This window comes from Somniosus microcephalus, chromosome 4, assembly GCF_052327205.1.
Source record: "Somniosus microcephalus isolate GS21.2 chromosome 4, FLI_Smic_1.0, whole genome shotgun sequence".
NCBI lineage: Eukaryota > Metazoa > Chordata > Chondrichthyes > Squaliformes > Somniosidae > Somniosus > Somniosus microcephalus.
In genome coordinates, this window is record NC_140990.1 from 175,718,372 (window position 1) to 175,736,985 (window position 18,614).

The 18,614-nt window shown below is 44.6% G+C and overlaps 1 protein-coding gene across 1 annotated transcript in view; it reads left to right on the forward strand.

Annotated features, from left to right (window-relative positions):
* Window positions 1–18,614, forward strand: part of usp40 (ubiquitin specific peptidase 40) — a 142,391-nt gene that overhangs the window by 86,124 nt on the left and 37,653 nt on the right. Inside the window, exons 16-21 of the mRNA XM_085984190.1 lie at window positions 1,138–1,223; window positions 2,931–3,070; window positions 4,960–5,013; window positions 5,564–5,652; window positions 12,103–12,189; window positions 16,242–16,278. Coding sequence (XP_085840316.1) covers window positions 1,138–1,223; window positions 2,931–3,070; window positions 4,960–5,013; window positions 5,564–5,652; window positions 12,103–12,189; window positions 16,242–16,278 — 493 coding nt within the window. The remainder of the gene's footprint in view (window positions 1–1,137; window positions 1,224–2,930; window positions 3,071–4,959; window positions 5,014–5,563; window positions 5,653–12,102; window positions 12,190–16,241; window positions 16,279–18,614) is intronic.

Below are 18,614 nucleotides of genomic sequence, written 5' to 3' on the forward strand. Positions count from 1 at the left end.
TCTCTCTCTCTCTCCCCCCCCCCCCCCTCTCTCTCTCTCTCTCTCTCTCTCTCTCCCTCTCTCCGCCCCCTCCCTTCTCGCTGGTGCCGCTGAGTGTTGTGCATGCAACTGGTTTGGGAGCACAAGCAGCAGTAGGACTCCAATAAAAAAATTCAGGAGAAACTTCTTTACCTTAAGAATGGTATGAATGTGGAACTCGCTACCACAAGGAGTAGTTGAGGCAAATAGCATGGATGCATTTAAGTGGAAGCTAGATAAGCACATGAGGGAGAAAGAAATAGACGGATATGCTGATAAGGTTAGATGAAGTAGGGTGGGAGGAGGCTCATGTGAAGTTTAAACACCAGCATAGTCCAGTTGGGCCAAATGGCTTGTTTCTGTGCTGCAGACTATGTAAGTCTGTATAACCTCGGGGCAGTTCAGCTAATTGTAGTGGAGAAATCATGCCACTGGGCATTTGAATAAAGTGGAAAGTGCCACACTTCAGGCTCTACTTGTGGCTTGTGAGCCTTGCGTTGGCCGCTCCTAAATTTTGGAGATCGGTACTGTGTCCAGCCTTTTACCCCTAGTGCATCATCTCTCTTTAATGGCCTCTCAAGACATAGAATCACCAATGCGCTTTGTTTTACACCTCAAGACTGTTTTGGTGGGTTGTATTCTATAAAGCAGCATGCAAATTTGCACGTTGCTTTATAAATACAACCCCCTACTTAAATCCGTAGCTGCTGCCAGGAATCTGATTCCAGTTATGCAGCACTTATACTGCATTATTATGCCATTGTCTTGCTTGCTGACTCGATACTGACTCAGATAAAAAGCAAAATGCATTTCAATGTGTAGTTTTCAACAAAACCGAGGAATTGTGAGGCTGTGCAGTGCAGTACTGAAGTTAGCAATTCAAACAGAAGCAATATCAATGGGATGGGCACATGGGATTAGAACTACTACTTGTGTTGAGGATAAATACCAACACACACTTAGTGGACCAAGTGGCCTGTTTCCGTAATTCTGTGTAGTGTGGTGTGGCTACCGCCTGCATTACTGTGAATATTGGACCAAAATAGCACACCTAATGTAGTATAAAAATGGGACTATAGTCCTTTTTATCCTTCCACTCCCTCTTCTTTTTCCCCACAGTCCTCCAGACTGTGGGACTTGCTACTATTCAACTATTCCAGTGAGAGAAAGCAAGCAAACAATGTTTTGGAAGCATGCCTATCCTGGTATCCATAGGCTGCACAGCAAGAAAATGAAAAGGGTCAAAGCACCTGAGGAAATTGGATATCATTGGCATGTTTTTTCACCGATTGAATCTAGTTGTTCTGGACAATCCAGGACATTTCAGTGTCTTTTTTTTGTGGTTCCGTTCCACCTCTCCCCTGCAGACTTGTGCTTGAGTATGGTTCCTTTGATAGTGGTTTTTTCCAGGTACCTGCCTTACAGAATCTCACCCAAATGAGTGCTGACTGTCGGGGCACCAAAGCTGAACGTGATCCTGTTCTCACCCAATGTGCTCTTTCTAGCAGGGTTCACTGGACACCAATTGAAAGCAAGAAACATGGTTCATAGAAATCATAGTTGTTTACAGCACAGAAGGAGGCCATTTGGCACATCATATCTGTGCCGGCCGAGCTATCCAGCCTAATCCCATTTTCCAGCTCTTGGTCCGTAGTCTTGTAGATTATGGCACTTCAAGTGCATATCCAAGTACTTTTTAAATGTGATGAGGGTTTCTGCCTCTACCACCCTTTCAGGCAGTGAGTTCCAGACCCCCACCACCCTCTAGGTAAAAATGTTCTCCTCCAACTCCCCTCTAATCCTTCTACCAATTACTTTAAGTCTATGTCCCCTGGTTAGTGATCTTTCTGCTAAGGTAAATAGGTCCTTCCTATCCACTCTATCTAGGCCCCTCATAATTTTATACACTTAAATTAAGTCTCCCTTCAGCCTCCTCTGTTCCAAAGGAAACAACCCCAGCTTATCCAATCTTTCCTTATAGCTAATGTTCTCCGGTCCTGGCAATATCCTCGTAAATCTCCTCTGTACCCACTCTAGTGCAATCACATATTTCCTGTAATGTGGTGACCAGAACTGTACACAGTACTCTAGCTGTGGCCTAACTAGAGTTTTATACAGTTCAAGCATAACCTTCCTGCTCTTAAATTCTATGCCTTGGCTAATAAAGGAAAGTATCCCGTATGCCGCCTTAACCACCTGTCCTGCTACCTTCAGGGATCTGTGGACAAGCACTCCAAGGTCCCTTTGTTCCTCTACATTTCTCAGTATCCTACCAGTTATTATGTGTTCCTTTGCCTTGTTAGCCCTCACTAAATGCATTACCTCACACTTCCTCTTTGTATATTTGCAACTGAGGTTTGCCAGCTGTATCCATGACTAAGGTCAGCTAACTCACCATATATTGACCTTCAAACCTGGTGTGTATGGCTTAGTTGTACACAGCCTTTAACAACAGAGCCATCAGCGGACACTTGATAGGTTTGCAGTGCACAGCTGCAGTTCCATTAACTGGAGTAGGAGGGTTTCCTTGTTACCAGCCCTGTACATTTAGGTAAGCTAAAAATTAATTATGATTTGAAATTCTATTATTCATGCCCAAATTGCACATGTGCTTAGAGTATAACTTGTTGCACAATTACTACTGTATTTTAATTTTCTGTCAAACTAGTGCACAATACAGGTAATCACCATATAAATAAACCGTTATATGAAATGCAGTATGCTGTGCCTGTATAGAATGTAATGGCACAATGTTAACCTCTCCATCTCCTCCTTTAAGATGCTCCTTTTAAACCTGCCTCTTTGACCAAGCTTTTGGTCACCTGTCTTAATATGACCATAGGTGGCTCAATGTCAAATATTGTCTGATAACTCTCCTGTGTAGTGCCTTGGTGCGTTTTATTATGTTAAAGGCACTATATACGTGCAAGTTGTTATTGTCGGTATATGTATGTGAATTCTTTGTTAAAGCCAGTGACCTTTTTTTTGTTCCAGTTGGTTTCGGAAATTAAAGCTAATGCCATTGAAAAGCTGCAGATGAAAGACGCACAAGGTAAAGTATAGCTTTGTAGGTAATGGCATTTTCCTTATCTCCCCTGCCCTCGTGATAACACTTACCTCACCATCTGGGACCAGCTGTAGATGGTCTTGAATCTTATTTGTAGCAATTCATTGTAGAATGAGTGGTACTGGATTTGCTCATGTCCAAGCACTCAATGGACTGTTAACAATGCAATTGGATACCACAAAAATAAATAAATGGTGTTCTACTACTAGATATCACACTATTAAAATACTTTTTTTTATTCGTTCATGGGATGTGGGCGCCGCTGCAAGGCCAGCATTTATTGCCCATACCTAGTTGCCCTTGAGAAGATGGTGGTGAGCCGCCGCCTTGAACCGCTGCAGTCTGTGTGGTGAAGGTACTCCCACAGTGCTGTTAGGTAGGGAATTCCAAGATTTTGACCCAGCGACAACGAAGGATTGCCGATCTATTTCTAAGTCAAGATGGTGTGTGACTTGGAGGGGAACTTGGAGGTGGTGGTGTTCCCATGCGCCTGCTGCTCTTGTCCTTCTCGGTGGAAGAGGTCGTGGGTTTGGGAGGTGCTGCCGAAGAAGCCTTGGTGAGTTGCTGCAGTGCATCTTGTAGATGGTACACACTGCAGCCACGGTACGCCGGTGGTGGAGGGAGTGAATGTTTAAGGTGGTGGATGGGGTGCCAATCAAGCGGGCTGCTTTGTCCTGGATGGTGTCGAGCTTCTTGAGTGTTGTTGGAGTTGCACTCATCCAGGCAAGTGGAGAGTATTCCATCACACTCCTTACTAGTGCCTTGTAGATGGTGGAAAGGCTTTGGGGAGTCGGGAGGTGAGACATTCGCCACAGAATATCTAGCCTCTGACCTGCTCTTGTAATACTATATTACATACTGGTTGATGTGCCTAAACATTGCTCATGGGCAAAAAAAAGGTTGTCTCTTCCTGTGCTAGAGATCCCTAGGAGCAGATGTTTTTGAGTGCCTCAATCTATTTAACTGTACATGGATCATGACCACCCAGCCTGATTCTGCCTAGACAGACAGACAGACAGACGACCCTGGGTAACGACTGCATAGGATATGCAGCACAGAAACAGGCCATTCGACCCAATATATGCTGGCGCTTATGGTCCACTCGAGCCTCCTCCCATCTTTCCTCATCTAACTCTTATCAGCATAACCCTCTATTACCTTCTCCCTCATATGCTTATCTAGCCGCCCCTTAAATCCATTTATACTGTTTGCTTCAACCACTCCACGTGATAGCGAGTTCCACATTCTCACCACTTTGTGGGTAAAGAAGTTTCTTCTGAATTCCCTATTTGATTTCTTGGTGACTATCTTATATTGATGGCCTCTAGTTTTGCTCTTCCCTACAAGTGGAAACACTCTCAGATTAGGAGCGGGAATCATGGCTGATTTTCCTTTGCATGATCTAGAGATGTTACCTGAACCAGTGTAACACCCTACTAAAACAGATTATCTGGTCATTATCACATTGCTGTTTGTAGGACCTTGCTGTGTGCAAATTGGCTGCCCCATTTCCTACGTTACAACTCCAATTAGTGACTATATTCCAAAAGTACTTAATTGGTTGTAAGGTGCTTTGGGACATTCTGAGGTCATGAAAGGTGCTATATAAATGCAAGTTATTTCTTCCTTCTTTCTTCCTGCCACTTTAGCTGAGATCTGCTAACTCAGCCCAGACTGGGAATCTAATGGAACCTTCTTACTGTATGGTTAAGTTCCACATTCAGCAGTAGATTTACCAACTAGGCAGTTAGGAAGTAGAGATATAAATTGAATCTTTTTGCAAATAACTTTGAGTTAAAAGGTTAACTTTTTGTGTGTTTGTTGATAACTGCTACATGTTGATCTGGTTAATTCGGCACTTCTCTATTTTACAGAAGATGGAACCTGTTTGAGACCAATTGACAGAACTGGAAAGCTCCTCCCTCCAGGTGGGTGATCACCTCTAGATAGTATAGTACTACAGGAAACTTTGTGCTATCCGGCACAGACGGGACCGAGCTGTTGCCATCCCATCAAAACTGCCGGACAAACCAGCGCTAATGTTGAAACATATGGAGATTTTGAGCTCCGTATCTGGCAACAAACCCTGTTGCTTAGCAACAGCTTCTAAACAGTCGGCAGTACCTTGCAAGCATCTCTGTAGCTTAGCAACAGCTTCAGCGAGACCTTGCAGAGCCTGACTGGTGGGGAAAAAAAATCAACGAAAAAAAAAATACCTAACTAAACGGCTCCTGATTTTTGCCGGTGGCTCAAGCATTCCGGACAGTTAACCTCCGGATAATACAAAGTTTCCTGTATTGCAGTGGACCGTATAGGGTTTTCCTTTAGGAATCTCTCCTATGCACTGAATTGCTGTTTGATTTGATTTCTCATCAGTGTCCTCTCCTGCCTCAATGAGTGCAGCCATACACGATTCTCTCTCCTAGCCCCCCTCAACATCTGTTTACATCTTAATGCATGTTCCCTTTTTATTTATAGTCTGCGAAGATTTGACTGTGAAGGGCGTTGGGTTGAAAACAGGAAGCAGCTTGGCACTTTGTCCTGGCCACACTCCAACCGACACACAGGTAAGAAGAGAGGTCAGGGCTGTTTCCTGTATACAGGAAACTTTCGATTAACCAGCCCCTAAATAACCGGAACGCTCTATCCACCGGCAAAATTCAGGAGTCGGTTCAAGTAACTTTTTTTACTTTTAGTTACTTTTTTTACTCTATTTGTTGCTTTGCAAGGGTGTAGCTGAAGCTGTTGCTAAGCTACAGAGACGCTTGCAACTTGTGCCGATTGTTTTGAAGCAACAGGGTTTGTTGCTTTATACGGAGCTCTGAGCTCCGTATCTTTATACGGAGCTCTGAGCTCCGTATCTTTTACTATAGCGTTCGGTTATCCGGAATTGTTGATGAACCGGCAACACGTCGGTCCCGTCCGTGCCGGATACCAGAAAGTTTCCTGTATATTGGCAGGTGCTGGTTTTTTTTTCCATTTAAAACTCATCATTACTAAGAATATATTCTTAATTGGGCATCAGTTGTCGCTATTGACCTTAAATTTAATCTATTAATCTTGTACCCGTTCCCTGACTCATTTATTGCTATCTGTAGGAGAATTACGTTTAAGCTATGTTTTGGGCTACGTTTAAAGAAACTACAACATTGAGATTTAAAGCAGAACTGAATTAAAAGTACTGCTGAAATTCTTTGGTGTGATGCTGCTTACAAAGTTCAAGTGCCCAATGTGAGAAAGTCAAATAGCACATACAAGATCTGCCTCCTTAAACTCTACCCATATAGTTCGAGTCCAGAAAACCAGCATACTGTGATCTGCAAAAGCAAAATACAACGGATGCTGGAAATGTGAAATAAAACAGAAAATGCAGGAAGCGCTCTGCAGGTTGGGCAACATCTGTGGAGAGAGAAACAAAGTTAACGTTTCAGGTCGATGACCTTTTATCAGAACTGGGAAGATGTTAGAGATGAACAGCTTTTAAGCAAATACAGAGCCAGAGAAAATGGAGGCAGGAAAAGAACAAAGAGAAAGATCTGAGATAGGGTGGAGGGCAGGAGTGATCAAATGACAAATGTGATGATGGTGCAAAGCAAAAGAAGCTGATAATGAAACAAGTATAGAAACAAAATTGTCAGATTGTTGTAAAAACCCATCTGGTTCACTAAGGTCCTTTTTAGATAAGGAAATCTGCTGTCCTTACCTGGTCTGGCCTATATGTGATTCCAGACCCACAGCAATGTGGTTGACTCTTACCTGCCCTTTGAAATGGCATAGCAAGCCACTCAGTTGTAACAAACCGCTACAACAAACAATAATAAGAATAAAACCGGACGGACCACCCAGCATTGACCTAGGCACCAACTTCGGACAAGACAATGGCACGCCCAGTCGACCCTGCAAAGTCCTCCTCACTAACATCTAGGGAATTGTGCCAAAATTGGGAGAGCCGTTCCACAGACTAGTCAAGTAACAGCCTGACATAGTCATACTCACAGAATCATACCTTTCAGCCAATGTCCCAGACTCCTCCATCACCATCCCTGGGTATGTTCTGTCCCACCGGCAGGACAAACCCACCAGAGGTGACGGCACACTGTGGTATACAGTCAGGAGGGAGTGGCCCTGGGTGCCCTCAACATTGACTCCAGACCCCATGAAGTCTCATGGCTTCAGGTCAAGCATGGGCAAGGAAACCCCCTGCTGATTACCACCTACCGCCCTCCCTCAGCTGATGAATCAGTACTCCTCCATGTTGAACACCACTTGGAAAAAGCACTGAGAGTAGCAAAGGCATAGAATGTACTCTGGGTGGGGGACTTCAATGTGCATCACCAAGAGTGGTTCAGTAGCACTACAGCTGGCCGAATTCTGAAGTACATAGCTGCCAGACTGGGCCTGCGGCAGGTGGTGAGAGAACCAACACAAGAGAAAAACCTACTTGACTTCGTCCTCACCAATTTACCTGTCGCAGATGCATCTGTCCATGACAGCATTGGTAGCGGTGACCACCGCACAGTCCTTGTGGAAACCAAGTCCCATCTTTACGCTGAGGACACCCTCCGTCATGTTGTGTGGCACTACTACCGTGCTAAATGGGGTAGCGGAAGCAGCATGCTAGTCAGAGCTAAGCAATCCCACAACCAATGGATCAGATCAAAGTTCTGCAGTGCTGCCACATCCAGTCGTACGATGGTGGACAATTAAACAATTAATGGGAGGAGGAGGCTTCATGAACATACCCAGCCTCAATGATGGCGGAGCCCAGCATGAGTGCAAAAAAACGAGGCTGAAGTGTTTGCAACCATCTTCAGCCAGAAGTGCCGAGTGAATGTTCCATCTTGGTCTCCTCCTAAGGTCTCTACCATCACAGAAGCCAGTCTTCAGCCAATTCAATTCACTCCATGTGATATCAAGAAACAGCAAAGGCTATGGGCCCTGACAACACCCCGGCTGTCGTGCTGAAGACTTGTGCTCCAGAACTAGCCCCGCCTCTAGCCAAGCTGTTCCAGTGCAGCTACAGCACTAGCATCTAACAGACAATGTGGAAAATTGCCCAGGTATGTCCCATTCACAAAAAACAGGACAAATCCAATTTGGCCAATTACCGCCCTATCAGTCTACTCTCAATCATCAGCAAAGTGATGGAAGGTGTCATCGACAGTGCTATGAAACGGCACTTACTCCCCAATAACCTGTTCCTCGATGCTCAGTTTGGGTTCTGCCGGGACCACTCTGCTCCGGACTTTAGTACAGCCTTGGTCCAAACGTGGACAAAAGAGCTGAATTCCAGAGGTGAGGTGAGAATGACTGCCCTTGACATCAAGGCAGCACTTGACCGAGTATGGCATCAAGGAGCCCTAGTAAAATTGAAGTCAATGGGAATTAGGGGGAAAACTCTCCACTAGCTGGAGTCATACCTGGTGCAAAGGAAGATGATTGTGGTTGTTGGAGGTCAGTCATCTCAGCCCCAGGACATCGCTGCAGGAGTTCATCAGGCCATCTTCAGCTGCTGCATCAATGACCTTCCATCCACCATAAGGTCAGAAGTGGGAATATTCGCTGATGATTGCACAGTGTTCAGTTCCACTTGCAACTCCTCGCAACACCTCAGACAATGAAGCAGTCCATGCCGGCATGCAGCAAGGCCTGGATGACATTCAGGCTTGGGCTGATAAGTGGCAAGTAACATTCGCGCCACACAAGTGCCAGGCAATTTCCGACAAGCAAAAGTCTAACCACCTCCCCTTGACAGTTAACGGCATTACTATCGCCGAATCCCCCACCATCAACATCCTGGGGGTCACCATTGACCAGAAACTAAACTGGTCGAGCCACATAAACACTGGCAACAAGAGCACGTCAGAGGCTGGGTATTCTGTGCCGAGTGTCTCACCTCCTGACTCCCCAAAGCCTTTCCATCATCTACAAGGCACAAGTCAGGAGTGTGATGGAATACTCTCCACTTGCTTGGATGAATGCAGCTCCAACAACACTCAAGAAGCTCGACACCATCCAGGACAAAGCAGCCTGCTTGATTGGCACCCCATCCACCACCTTAAACATTCACTCCCTCCACCACTGGCGCACTGTCTGCGGTGTGTACCATCTACAAGATGCACTGCAGCAACTCGCCAAGGCTTCTTCAGCAGCACCTCCCAAACCTGTGACCTCTACCACCTAGAAGGAGAAGGGCAGTAAGTACATGGGAACATCATCACCTGCAGGCTCCCCTCCAAGTTACACACCATCCTGACTTGGAAATATATCGCCATTCCTTCATCGTCGCTGGGTCAAAAATCTGGCGCTCCCTCCCTAACCGCACTATGGGGGTACCTTCACCAAACAGACTGCAGCGGTTCAAGAAGGCGGCTCACCACTACCTTCTCAAATGCAATTAGGGATGGGCAATAAATGCTGGCCTTGCCAGCGACACCACATGCCAGGAACAAATTTTTAAAGAGGTGGGTCTAGAGGAGTTGTAAATGGTTATAGCAGAATCGCAGAGGAATAGGGAAGCATGGAAAATCCAGCAAAGAGAAGGCTCCTGTGGCCTGGAAATGTGGTGGAAGAAAGGCAGGTAAACCGCAGGGGTGTGGAATGTGATCTGTTCGTCACATTGCCTCCTACCCTAATCTAAGTAAAGTTTCTACCTCAAGATCATTTTCCACGATCTGAGCAGCCAGACCTTGTCCATGAAGCACAGAGCTGAATGGGAGCAAATCTCCCAAACGCCAGTCTGAACGGTCATCTGACTCCATTAATATGCACCCTATGCCCTTCTGTATGCATGTTGTTACCTCAGGTTACCAGACCAGAACCATGGCAAAAATAAACTTGAAGTTCAGGTCTGTAAAAATTACAACAGATACCAAGAAATATTTATTTACACAGAGAAGCTGATCAACAGCTGGAAGGGGTTGCCAAGAGGACATTTGAGGCCAGGATACTGGGTTTGTTGAAGAACCAGATGCTACAATGGGAAAGTGATAGAGTTGGTATTCTGGAAGCATGTGATGAAATAGACTGAGAAGCCTTTATGTAAGCCTATATTGTGAAATGTAGTCTGTTTTGTGGAAGCACAAGTTTGATCAGCAAATTACCATTACTCATTCTCTACTTTCTTGCATTCCAATAAGGTAACAATGCCCAGGTGTCATTTGGACAGGTCCACATAAATGCTATATCCAGTGAGGCTGCATATCTGGGAAAAAATGGAAATCTGAAATATAACAGAAAATGCTGGAAATACTCAGTAGGTCAGGCAGCATCTGTGGAGAGACAAAGAAAATTAACATTTCAGGTCGATGACCTTTCATCAGAAAGGCTGTATATCTCTTTGGTTTTCATCTTTAGTGACCAGACGTTTATAATTTGCAGCAATTACCCCAATTATCTTTGTTAATAGGCTTTAAACAGTGCTTGTCGCACCTCTTCATGCCTATAGGCCCCATATGGCCTCTTCAACTTTAGTTTGTTTTTAACCTCCTTATTTATCCACGACATTCTGAAACTTGGAGTAGTATTTTTTAATGGTATATATTCTTTGCAATGGCCCGGATTTTATTACCACTTTGAAACTGACCGCAACTTCAGGATTTAGCGCATGCGCATCTAAGCGCGGAAATCCTGAAGTTGCGGTCAGTCATTCAGTGCTCTGACGCAGGCTGCACTGTGGACCCTCTTTTCCCCCCCACCCCCATAGCTGGTAATCCGTGAAATCAGTGGAACTGACGAAAACCTGAGCTTTTCCACGTTTATCGCTGTTAAATACTCCATTAAATGTTAAGCCTTGTTAGAATAGATATAACTGGGGTTTTAACAGGGTATTGCCTGCTAAACAACTGTTCTGGCCCTGAAAATCTAATTTTTAAATTTGTGGAATGTCAAATTTCTCCATTATGATTTTTAAGAAAGTGAATTAAAAAAAAAAGTTAGTTCATGATATTTCAGCTTCTCTCTTATCCCCATGTAAATGTCCCAATCTTTATTTCACTCCTTGTAACATTTTTAAAAAGTGAAAATAAAAGCTGCATTTTATTTCCTGGTTTGCTGTCTGAGAATTCTGCAGTGTGATTGGCTGCTTGGACAGCTTGACACTGTCACTGCATCACTCTAGGAATCCCCTATTCCACAGCGCTACAATCAATTACGTGTCGAGAAACCTCAAGTTTTTGCCACAAATATCGCAAGATCTCTGTGGGCAGCTTTCACCGAGGTCAGTGGTGAGCATCTTTGCTTCGCTGCTGACTGCAATACGGGCCAATGTCTTTTTTAAACATATTCCATTGTTGAACTACAGACCCATATTATGGTCACCACTCCCAAGGTGCTCACCGACATATGACCCATCTACCTGAACTACTTTGTTACTCATAACTAGATCTAGCAAAGCCTTGTCCCTTGTAGGCATATGCACATAATGCTTGAGAAAGGAGTCCTGTATACATTTTAGGAATTCAATTCCCCATTCTCCATTTACCTTCTCTTTTCCCCAATCAATGAGTGGTTAATTAAATACTCCTAAATGTTGTTATTCCTATTCATCTCCCTGATCTGCCTGAAGATTTACTCTTCTATTTTCCCCCCCACAGTTAGGGAGTTTATATTGCAACCCCACTGATGTAACAATCCCTTTTTCATTTTGATCTCTAACCACCGTGATTCTGTCTAAGCCTCTTTGTTTTTTGCATCCATTTTAATCACACTGGATTAGACTTTTTAAATTATCTTCATGGAATTTCTCCCTACACAAAACACTATTCCCTGGACCAATTAGATAGCCTGGTAGCTTGTACCTTACACCCAGAAGTAATGCAAGAATGGTTCCAAATGCCTTTAACTTTTGTTTTCCTTGTTGGAGAAATAGCTGATGAGCCAACTCCAAGCATTTTGTGACATAGCATGTTGGCACACAAGTGCCATGTCCTACTACATTTATTTGTATCAGAATTTTCTCAGACTTTGACAAAGGTACTTTATGTGACTCATTTTAATTGACGTTTTTCCCCCTTTAGCTGTTCTTGTATTTTGCTGTTGGAGACAGTCTTCACTTAAGTCCTGAAATGGAGATTGTGGCAGAACAGAGCATCTCTGTCCGAGAGGTAAATCTATGGGCAGAAGTACACCACGAGATTTTTCTGTAACTTTTATTGCAAAGTTCTTGTGTATGAATTTTATATCACTACAATCACACTGTTCTATGAATGATGGATCCTGCATAAGGAATAAATTCTATATTCTGCATGTGTATATAAGCATGTATGTTCAATACCTCTTGCATGAATGAAAGCTATTTCATTGAAATTTACTAATAAATAAAGGCCTAGAAATTCGGTGGGCTTTGCGCCCAGTTACAGCCCAAAGAGGGCTTCTGCGCCAGTAGGGGTGGTAGCGCTGATTTTGAGAGCCGCGGTAATGGCAGCGGTAGCCGGTAGCGCTGCGCCAGCACCGATGACGTCATCGGTGTGCGCAGTGCCCCGGTGCCGCCCCGATCCCCATCTTCAGTTGCCGCCGCCTCCTCCGTGGCGGCCGCTAACAACATCGGGAGACCGGGTCCTTACTGCAGCCTTAGCGGGGCGCTTTAAGGTGGAGGTGCGGCCGGCCGCTTTTTCGGCGGCCGCCTGCCCGCACCTCCTTCCCCGGCCTCCTCCACCCCCCACCCACCCCCTCCCCCCCCCCACCCACCCCCGCGGCATTGCCGGCACTCGCGATCGGGGCTCCGGCCGTTGCAGGCACCTCCTCCTTAAGAGGAGGAGACCTGCAGTACAGCAGCCTGCCGCACCGCATCGGGTGGCGCAGCGGCACCGGGAGCGCTGAAATTCACTTTCAGCGCCCCAAGCGGGGGCGGGCACACCCTGGAACAGCGCCCGGTTCCGCCTTGGGGCACTAAAAGTGAATATGGGACGGGCGCAACTGGCTCCGCGGCCAGCGCAATATTTTCAGCGCAAACGAGCTGGCGGGGCTATACCCAATTTCTAGGCCAAAATCTTGTAATGAATACAGAGCAGTGTACAAGTATTTTAGAAAAGGTTATGTAGAGGAACATAGGAACAGGAGTAAGCCATTTAGCCCCTTGAGCCGGTTCCGCCATTCAGTTAGATCATGGCTGATCTGTATCTTACCTCTATCTACCTGCCTTAGTTCCGTAACACTTAATACCCTTGCCTAACAATTATTCCCCATATAACTCTCTCCCAGGTATTTGTTATTCTCTATTTGATATTATAGGATATTGCACAGCTCCCAGTATGATGCCACAATTGTGGCATCCTACTAGGACCTGTGTAGTGTTCCCTTTAGGCAGTGGTTTTTGGAGGGGAGATGGTGCGGCAAAGTAATTTTAAAAATATTTAAATTTTAAAAATGGATGAGCTTTCCATTGACGTGCCTCACTGAGGAGCAACATGGCAGTTGTGTGCAGTGGAGAGTGGCTTTGTGGGTAATGGGTTTGAAGGTGGGTCGTGAGGGGATCATTTCTAATTTGTTCCTGTCATTTTGCAAGGTGCTTTGATATTTACAAGTATTTAACTGTTTCATTTGGAATATTAAAAATTATTTTCCCTTAGTTATTGCTTGGATCTGGTTATTTTGATAAACTCCCATGCTCTAAACCTTCATAGCTTTTGTACGTAGTTTGTGCCTTGTATTCTGTAATGATGTTTAATTCTTAAAGTAGTTCTTAAGCTTCGTGCTTCTACTTTTATATACAACTGATTTTTTTTCTTACACTTATCAACGATGTCAGTCATTTTCCCATTTTGGGCACTCAATTTTAACAGCAGATCAGGTAAAGCACAGGTTATATACGGAGTGAAGGTCTCCCTACTCTGCCCAAGCTCAGAAGGCACTCGTATTTGTTTCCATTTCTAGGGCAGATTGGCAATTAGTAACAGGTTAGGAACAGTTTTATGCTGAGTTCCATGCCCAATTGGCAGTGGATTGAGAATGCCCAACTCATTTCATGCAGGACTCTTGCAGCCAATGACGGGAGATTTTCATTCCTAAGCCACTGCATTCTCCGCAATAATTAAAATGCATATGAGAGCAGGACTACGAACAGACACAATGTTTTCCTGGGTGCAAAATAGCTCCATAGCTTTGATTAGTGTGTTTCAGAATGAGAACTTCTGATTGGTGATCCACAAAGCAGCTTGTACTGTATTCTTAGTAATTGGAATAGGAGGCATGTTAACTCTTGGGATTGTCTCATCCTTCACCTTGCAGCTTATCCAAACATAAACTACACCGCATGGGCCCTAGCTATGCCTGCCTTTTCGTGGGATATGTGGAACATTCTTTGTTCCAGTCCTACTCGGGTCCTCTCCCTCACCTCTTTTGTACATTGACGACTGTATTGGTGCCGTTTCCTGCTCTCGCCCTGAACTAGAAAATTTCATTCACTTTGCTTCCAATTTCCACCCTTCCCTCACCTTCACATGGTCCATCTCCGACTCTTCCCTTCCCTTCCTTGACTTCTCTTTCTCCATTTCTGGGGATAGGCTATTGAAAAACATCTACTATATGCCGAAATAACAACAAAAAATGCTGGAAAAACTCAGCAGGCCAGGCAACATCTGTGGAGAGAAAATAGAGTCAACGTTTCGGGTCAAACCCTTTGTCAAGACTGAAGGCCAGGCTGGGAGAGAACAAAAGAAAAGTGAAGAGACATGAAGAGGTATTCAAAATGAGACGATATGGTGATAGGACTAGTGGAGACAAAAGAAGGCTCTAGATTAGGTGTGAAATGTGCTGGCAGAATGGGAGACAGCTGCCATGTAGGAGAGGAAAAAAAAGTGGGGGGGGAAGGGCCAAAACAAAAGTGTGGATAAAAAATAAGTAAAAATGTAATGGGGGCCGAGGTTATGATCTGAAATTGTTGAACTCGATATTGAGTCCAGAAGGCTGTAAAGTGCCTAATCGGAAGATGAGGTGCTGTTCCTCGAGTTTACGCTGAGCTTCCGTGGAACAATGCAAGAGCCCGAGTACAGTGAGGTCTGAATGGGGCGGTGAATTAAAATGACAGGTGACCGGAAGCTCGGGGTCATCCTTACGGACTGAACAGAGGTGTTCCGCAAAGCGGTCACCCAATCTGCGTTTGGTCTCCCCAATGTAGAGGAGACCACATCGTGAGCAGCGAATACAGTATACTAGATTGCAAGAAGTAAAAGTAAATCGCTGTTTCACGTGGAAGGAGTGTTTTGGGGCCCTGGACAGTGGGAAGGGGGGAGGTATAAGGGCATGTGTTGCATCGCCTGTGCTTGCACGGGAAGGTGCCGGGGGAAGGGGTGCTGGGGGTGATAGAGGAGTGGACTAGGGTGCCTCGGAGAGAGCAGTCCCTACGGAATGCTGAAAGGGGAGGGGAGGGGAAGATGCGTTTAGTGGTGGGATCACTTTGGAGGTGGCGGAAATGGCGAAGGATGATCCGTTGAATGTGGAGGCTGGTGGGGTGAAAGGTGAGGACAAGGGGAACCCTATCGTGGTTACGGGAGGGAGGGGCAGGGGTGAGGGCAGAACGTTAATTCTCTTTCTCTCTCCACAGATGCTGCCTGACCTGCTGAGTGTTTCCAACATTTTCTGTTGTCATTTCAGATTTCCAGCATCCGCAGTATTTTGCTATTATATGCTACACCAAGTACAACCCATCCCATCACCCCTGTGATCCTTCATTGGCTCCTGGTATCCCATACCTCAAATTTAAAATCCTTATCCTCATGTATGAATCCCTTCAGGATACCTTCCATCTACTCGCCATCCCTCCCCCACCCCCTCTGTTTCAGTATCCTACGGCCCTACAACCGCCCCCCCCCCCCCCCCCCCACCTCTGTTTCTCTAGACACTGGCCTCGCCCATTTTCCCTTCCCTTCACCTCACAATTGGTGACCGTGTCTTCAGCCGCCTAGGCGCCAAATCCTGAAATTCCCTCCCTAAACCCGTCCGTCTCTCTGCCTTTAAGACCTTCCTTATAACCCATGTCTTTGACCAAGCTTTTGGTCACTCCTCTTGCTCCTTTGGCTGGTAATCCTTTTTTTTAATTACACCTGTGAAGTGTCTTGGAATGTTTTTATATGTTAAAGGCACTATATCAGTACAAGTTGTTGTTGTTCTTGTATCAAATGCCTTTTCACTCGTCAACTTTGCTGTTCTTTTGTTCCAGTGCTTGAAGCTGATGTTGGAGAAAGCTGGATTGCCAGGTATATTAGAATGCCAATGTGCTCTTATGCGTGTAACTTCACTACTTAAATAGCAGTCTTGATTTATTTATAATATTTTGAATTTTAATTTGTACAGGGGCAAAGTACTGTTAAAATGGGAAGGAGAAAAAATTTGCAGGTTTAGGGGAAAGACAGGGGAGTTGGACTTGGAACATAACATGAGAAGCAGGAGTAGGCCATTCGGCCCCTCGAGCCTGCTGTACCATTCAGTAAGATCATGGCTGATCTGATCTTGGCCTCAACTCCACTCTTCTGCCTGTTCCCCATAACCCTTGACTCCCCTGTAGTTCAAAAATCTGTCTATCTCAGCCTTGAATATATTCAATGACTCAGCCTCTACAGCTCTCTGGGATAGAGAATTCCAAAGATTCACAACCCTCTGAGAGAAGAAATCCCTCCTCATCTCCGTCTTAAATGGGCGACCCCTTATTCTGAAACTATGCCCCCAGTTCTAGATTCCCCCACGAGGGGAAACATCCTCTCAGCATCTACCCTGTCAAGCCCCCTCAGAATCTTAATATGTTTCAATAAGATCACCTCTCCTAAACTCCAGTGAGTATAGGCCCAACCTGTTCAACCTTTCATCATAAGACAAACCCTTCATCCCAGGAATCAACCTCGTGAACCTTCTCTGAACTGCCTCCAATGCAAGTATATCCCTCCTTAAATAAGGAGACCAAAACTGTAAGCAGTACTCTAGGTGTGGTCTCACCAACACCCTGTACAGTTGTAGCAAGACTTCCCTTATACTCCATCCCCCTTGCAATAAAGGCCAACATTCCATTTGCCTTCCTAGTTACTTGCTGCATGCTAACTTTTTGTGTTTCATGTACAAGGACTCCCAGATCTCTCAGTACCACAGCATTCTGTAGTCTCTCCATTTAAATAATATTTTGTATCTTCAGCAAATTTGGCTACAGTACACTCGGTCCCTTCATCCAAGTCATTAATATAGATTGTAAATAGTTGAGGCCCCGGCACTGATTCCTGTGGCACTCCACTAGTCACAGTTTGCCAACCTGAAAATGACCCATTTATCCCCACTCTCTGTTTTCTGTTTGTTAGCCAATCCTCTATCCATGCTACTATATTACCCCCCAACACCATGAGCTCTTGTGCAGTAACCTTTTACATGGCACCTTATTGAATGCCTTTTGGAAATCCAAATACACTACATCTACTGGTTCCCCTTGCATCCTCAAGGAACTCTAATAAATTTGTCAAACATGATTTCCCTTTATTATGATTTTTGAAATGTCCTGCTACTACTTCCTTAATAATGGATTCCAGCATTTTCCCAATGACAGATGTTAGGCTAACTGCCCTATAGTTTCCTGCTTTCTGTCTCCCATCTTTCTTGAATATGGACGTTACATTTGCGGTTTTCCTATCCACTGGGACCTTTCCAGAGTCTAGGGAATTTTGGAAGATTACGACCAATGCATCGAATATCTTTGCAGCCACTTCTTTTAAGACCCTAGGATGCAGGCCATCAGATCCAGGGGACTTGTCAGCTTTTAGTCCCATTAGTTTGCCTAGTACTTTTTCTTTAGTGACAGTGGTTATTTTAAGTTCCTGCCTCCCTTTTGCCCCTTGATTTTCCACTATTAATGGGATGCTTTAGTGTCTTCTACCGTGATATAAAATATTTGTTCAAAGTCTCTGCTATTTCCATGTTTCCCATTATTCCCCAGTCTCATCTTCTAAGGGACCAACATTTACTTTAGCTACTCTCTTCCTTTTTATATACTTGGAGAAGCTCTTACTGTCTGTTTTTATATTTCTTGTCAGTTTACTCTCAATCTATTCTCTCCCTCTTTTTATTATTCTTTTAGTCCTCCTTTGCACGTTTTTAAAAATTTCCCAAACTTCTGGCCTACCACTAATCTTTGCAATGTTGTATGCCTTTTCTTTTAATTTGATACCCTTCTTAACTTCCTTAGTAAGCCATGGATGGTTCATCCTTCTCCGAGTCTTCCTTTCTCTTTGGAATATATCTTTGTTGAGAGTTATGAAATATCTCCTTTAAAAGTCTGCCACTGCTTATCTACCATCTTACCTTTTAATCTATTTTTCCACTCCACTTTAGCCAACTCTGTCATCATACCCTTGTAATTGCCTTTGTTTAAGTTTAAGACACTAGTTTCAGGCTCAAGTTTCTCACCCTCAAACTGAATGTGAAATTCTACATGTTATGATCACTCTTCCCTAGAGGATCCTTTACTATGAGATCATTAATTAATCTTGTCTCATTACACATTACCAGATCTAAAATAGCCTGTTCCCTGGTTGGCTCCACAACATTTTGTTCTAAG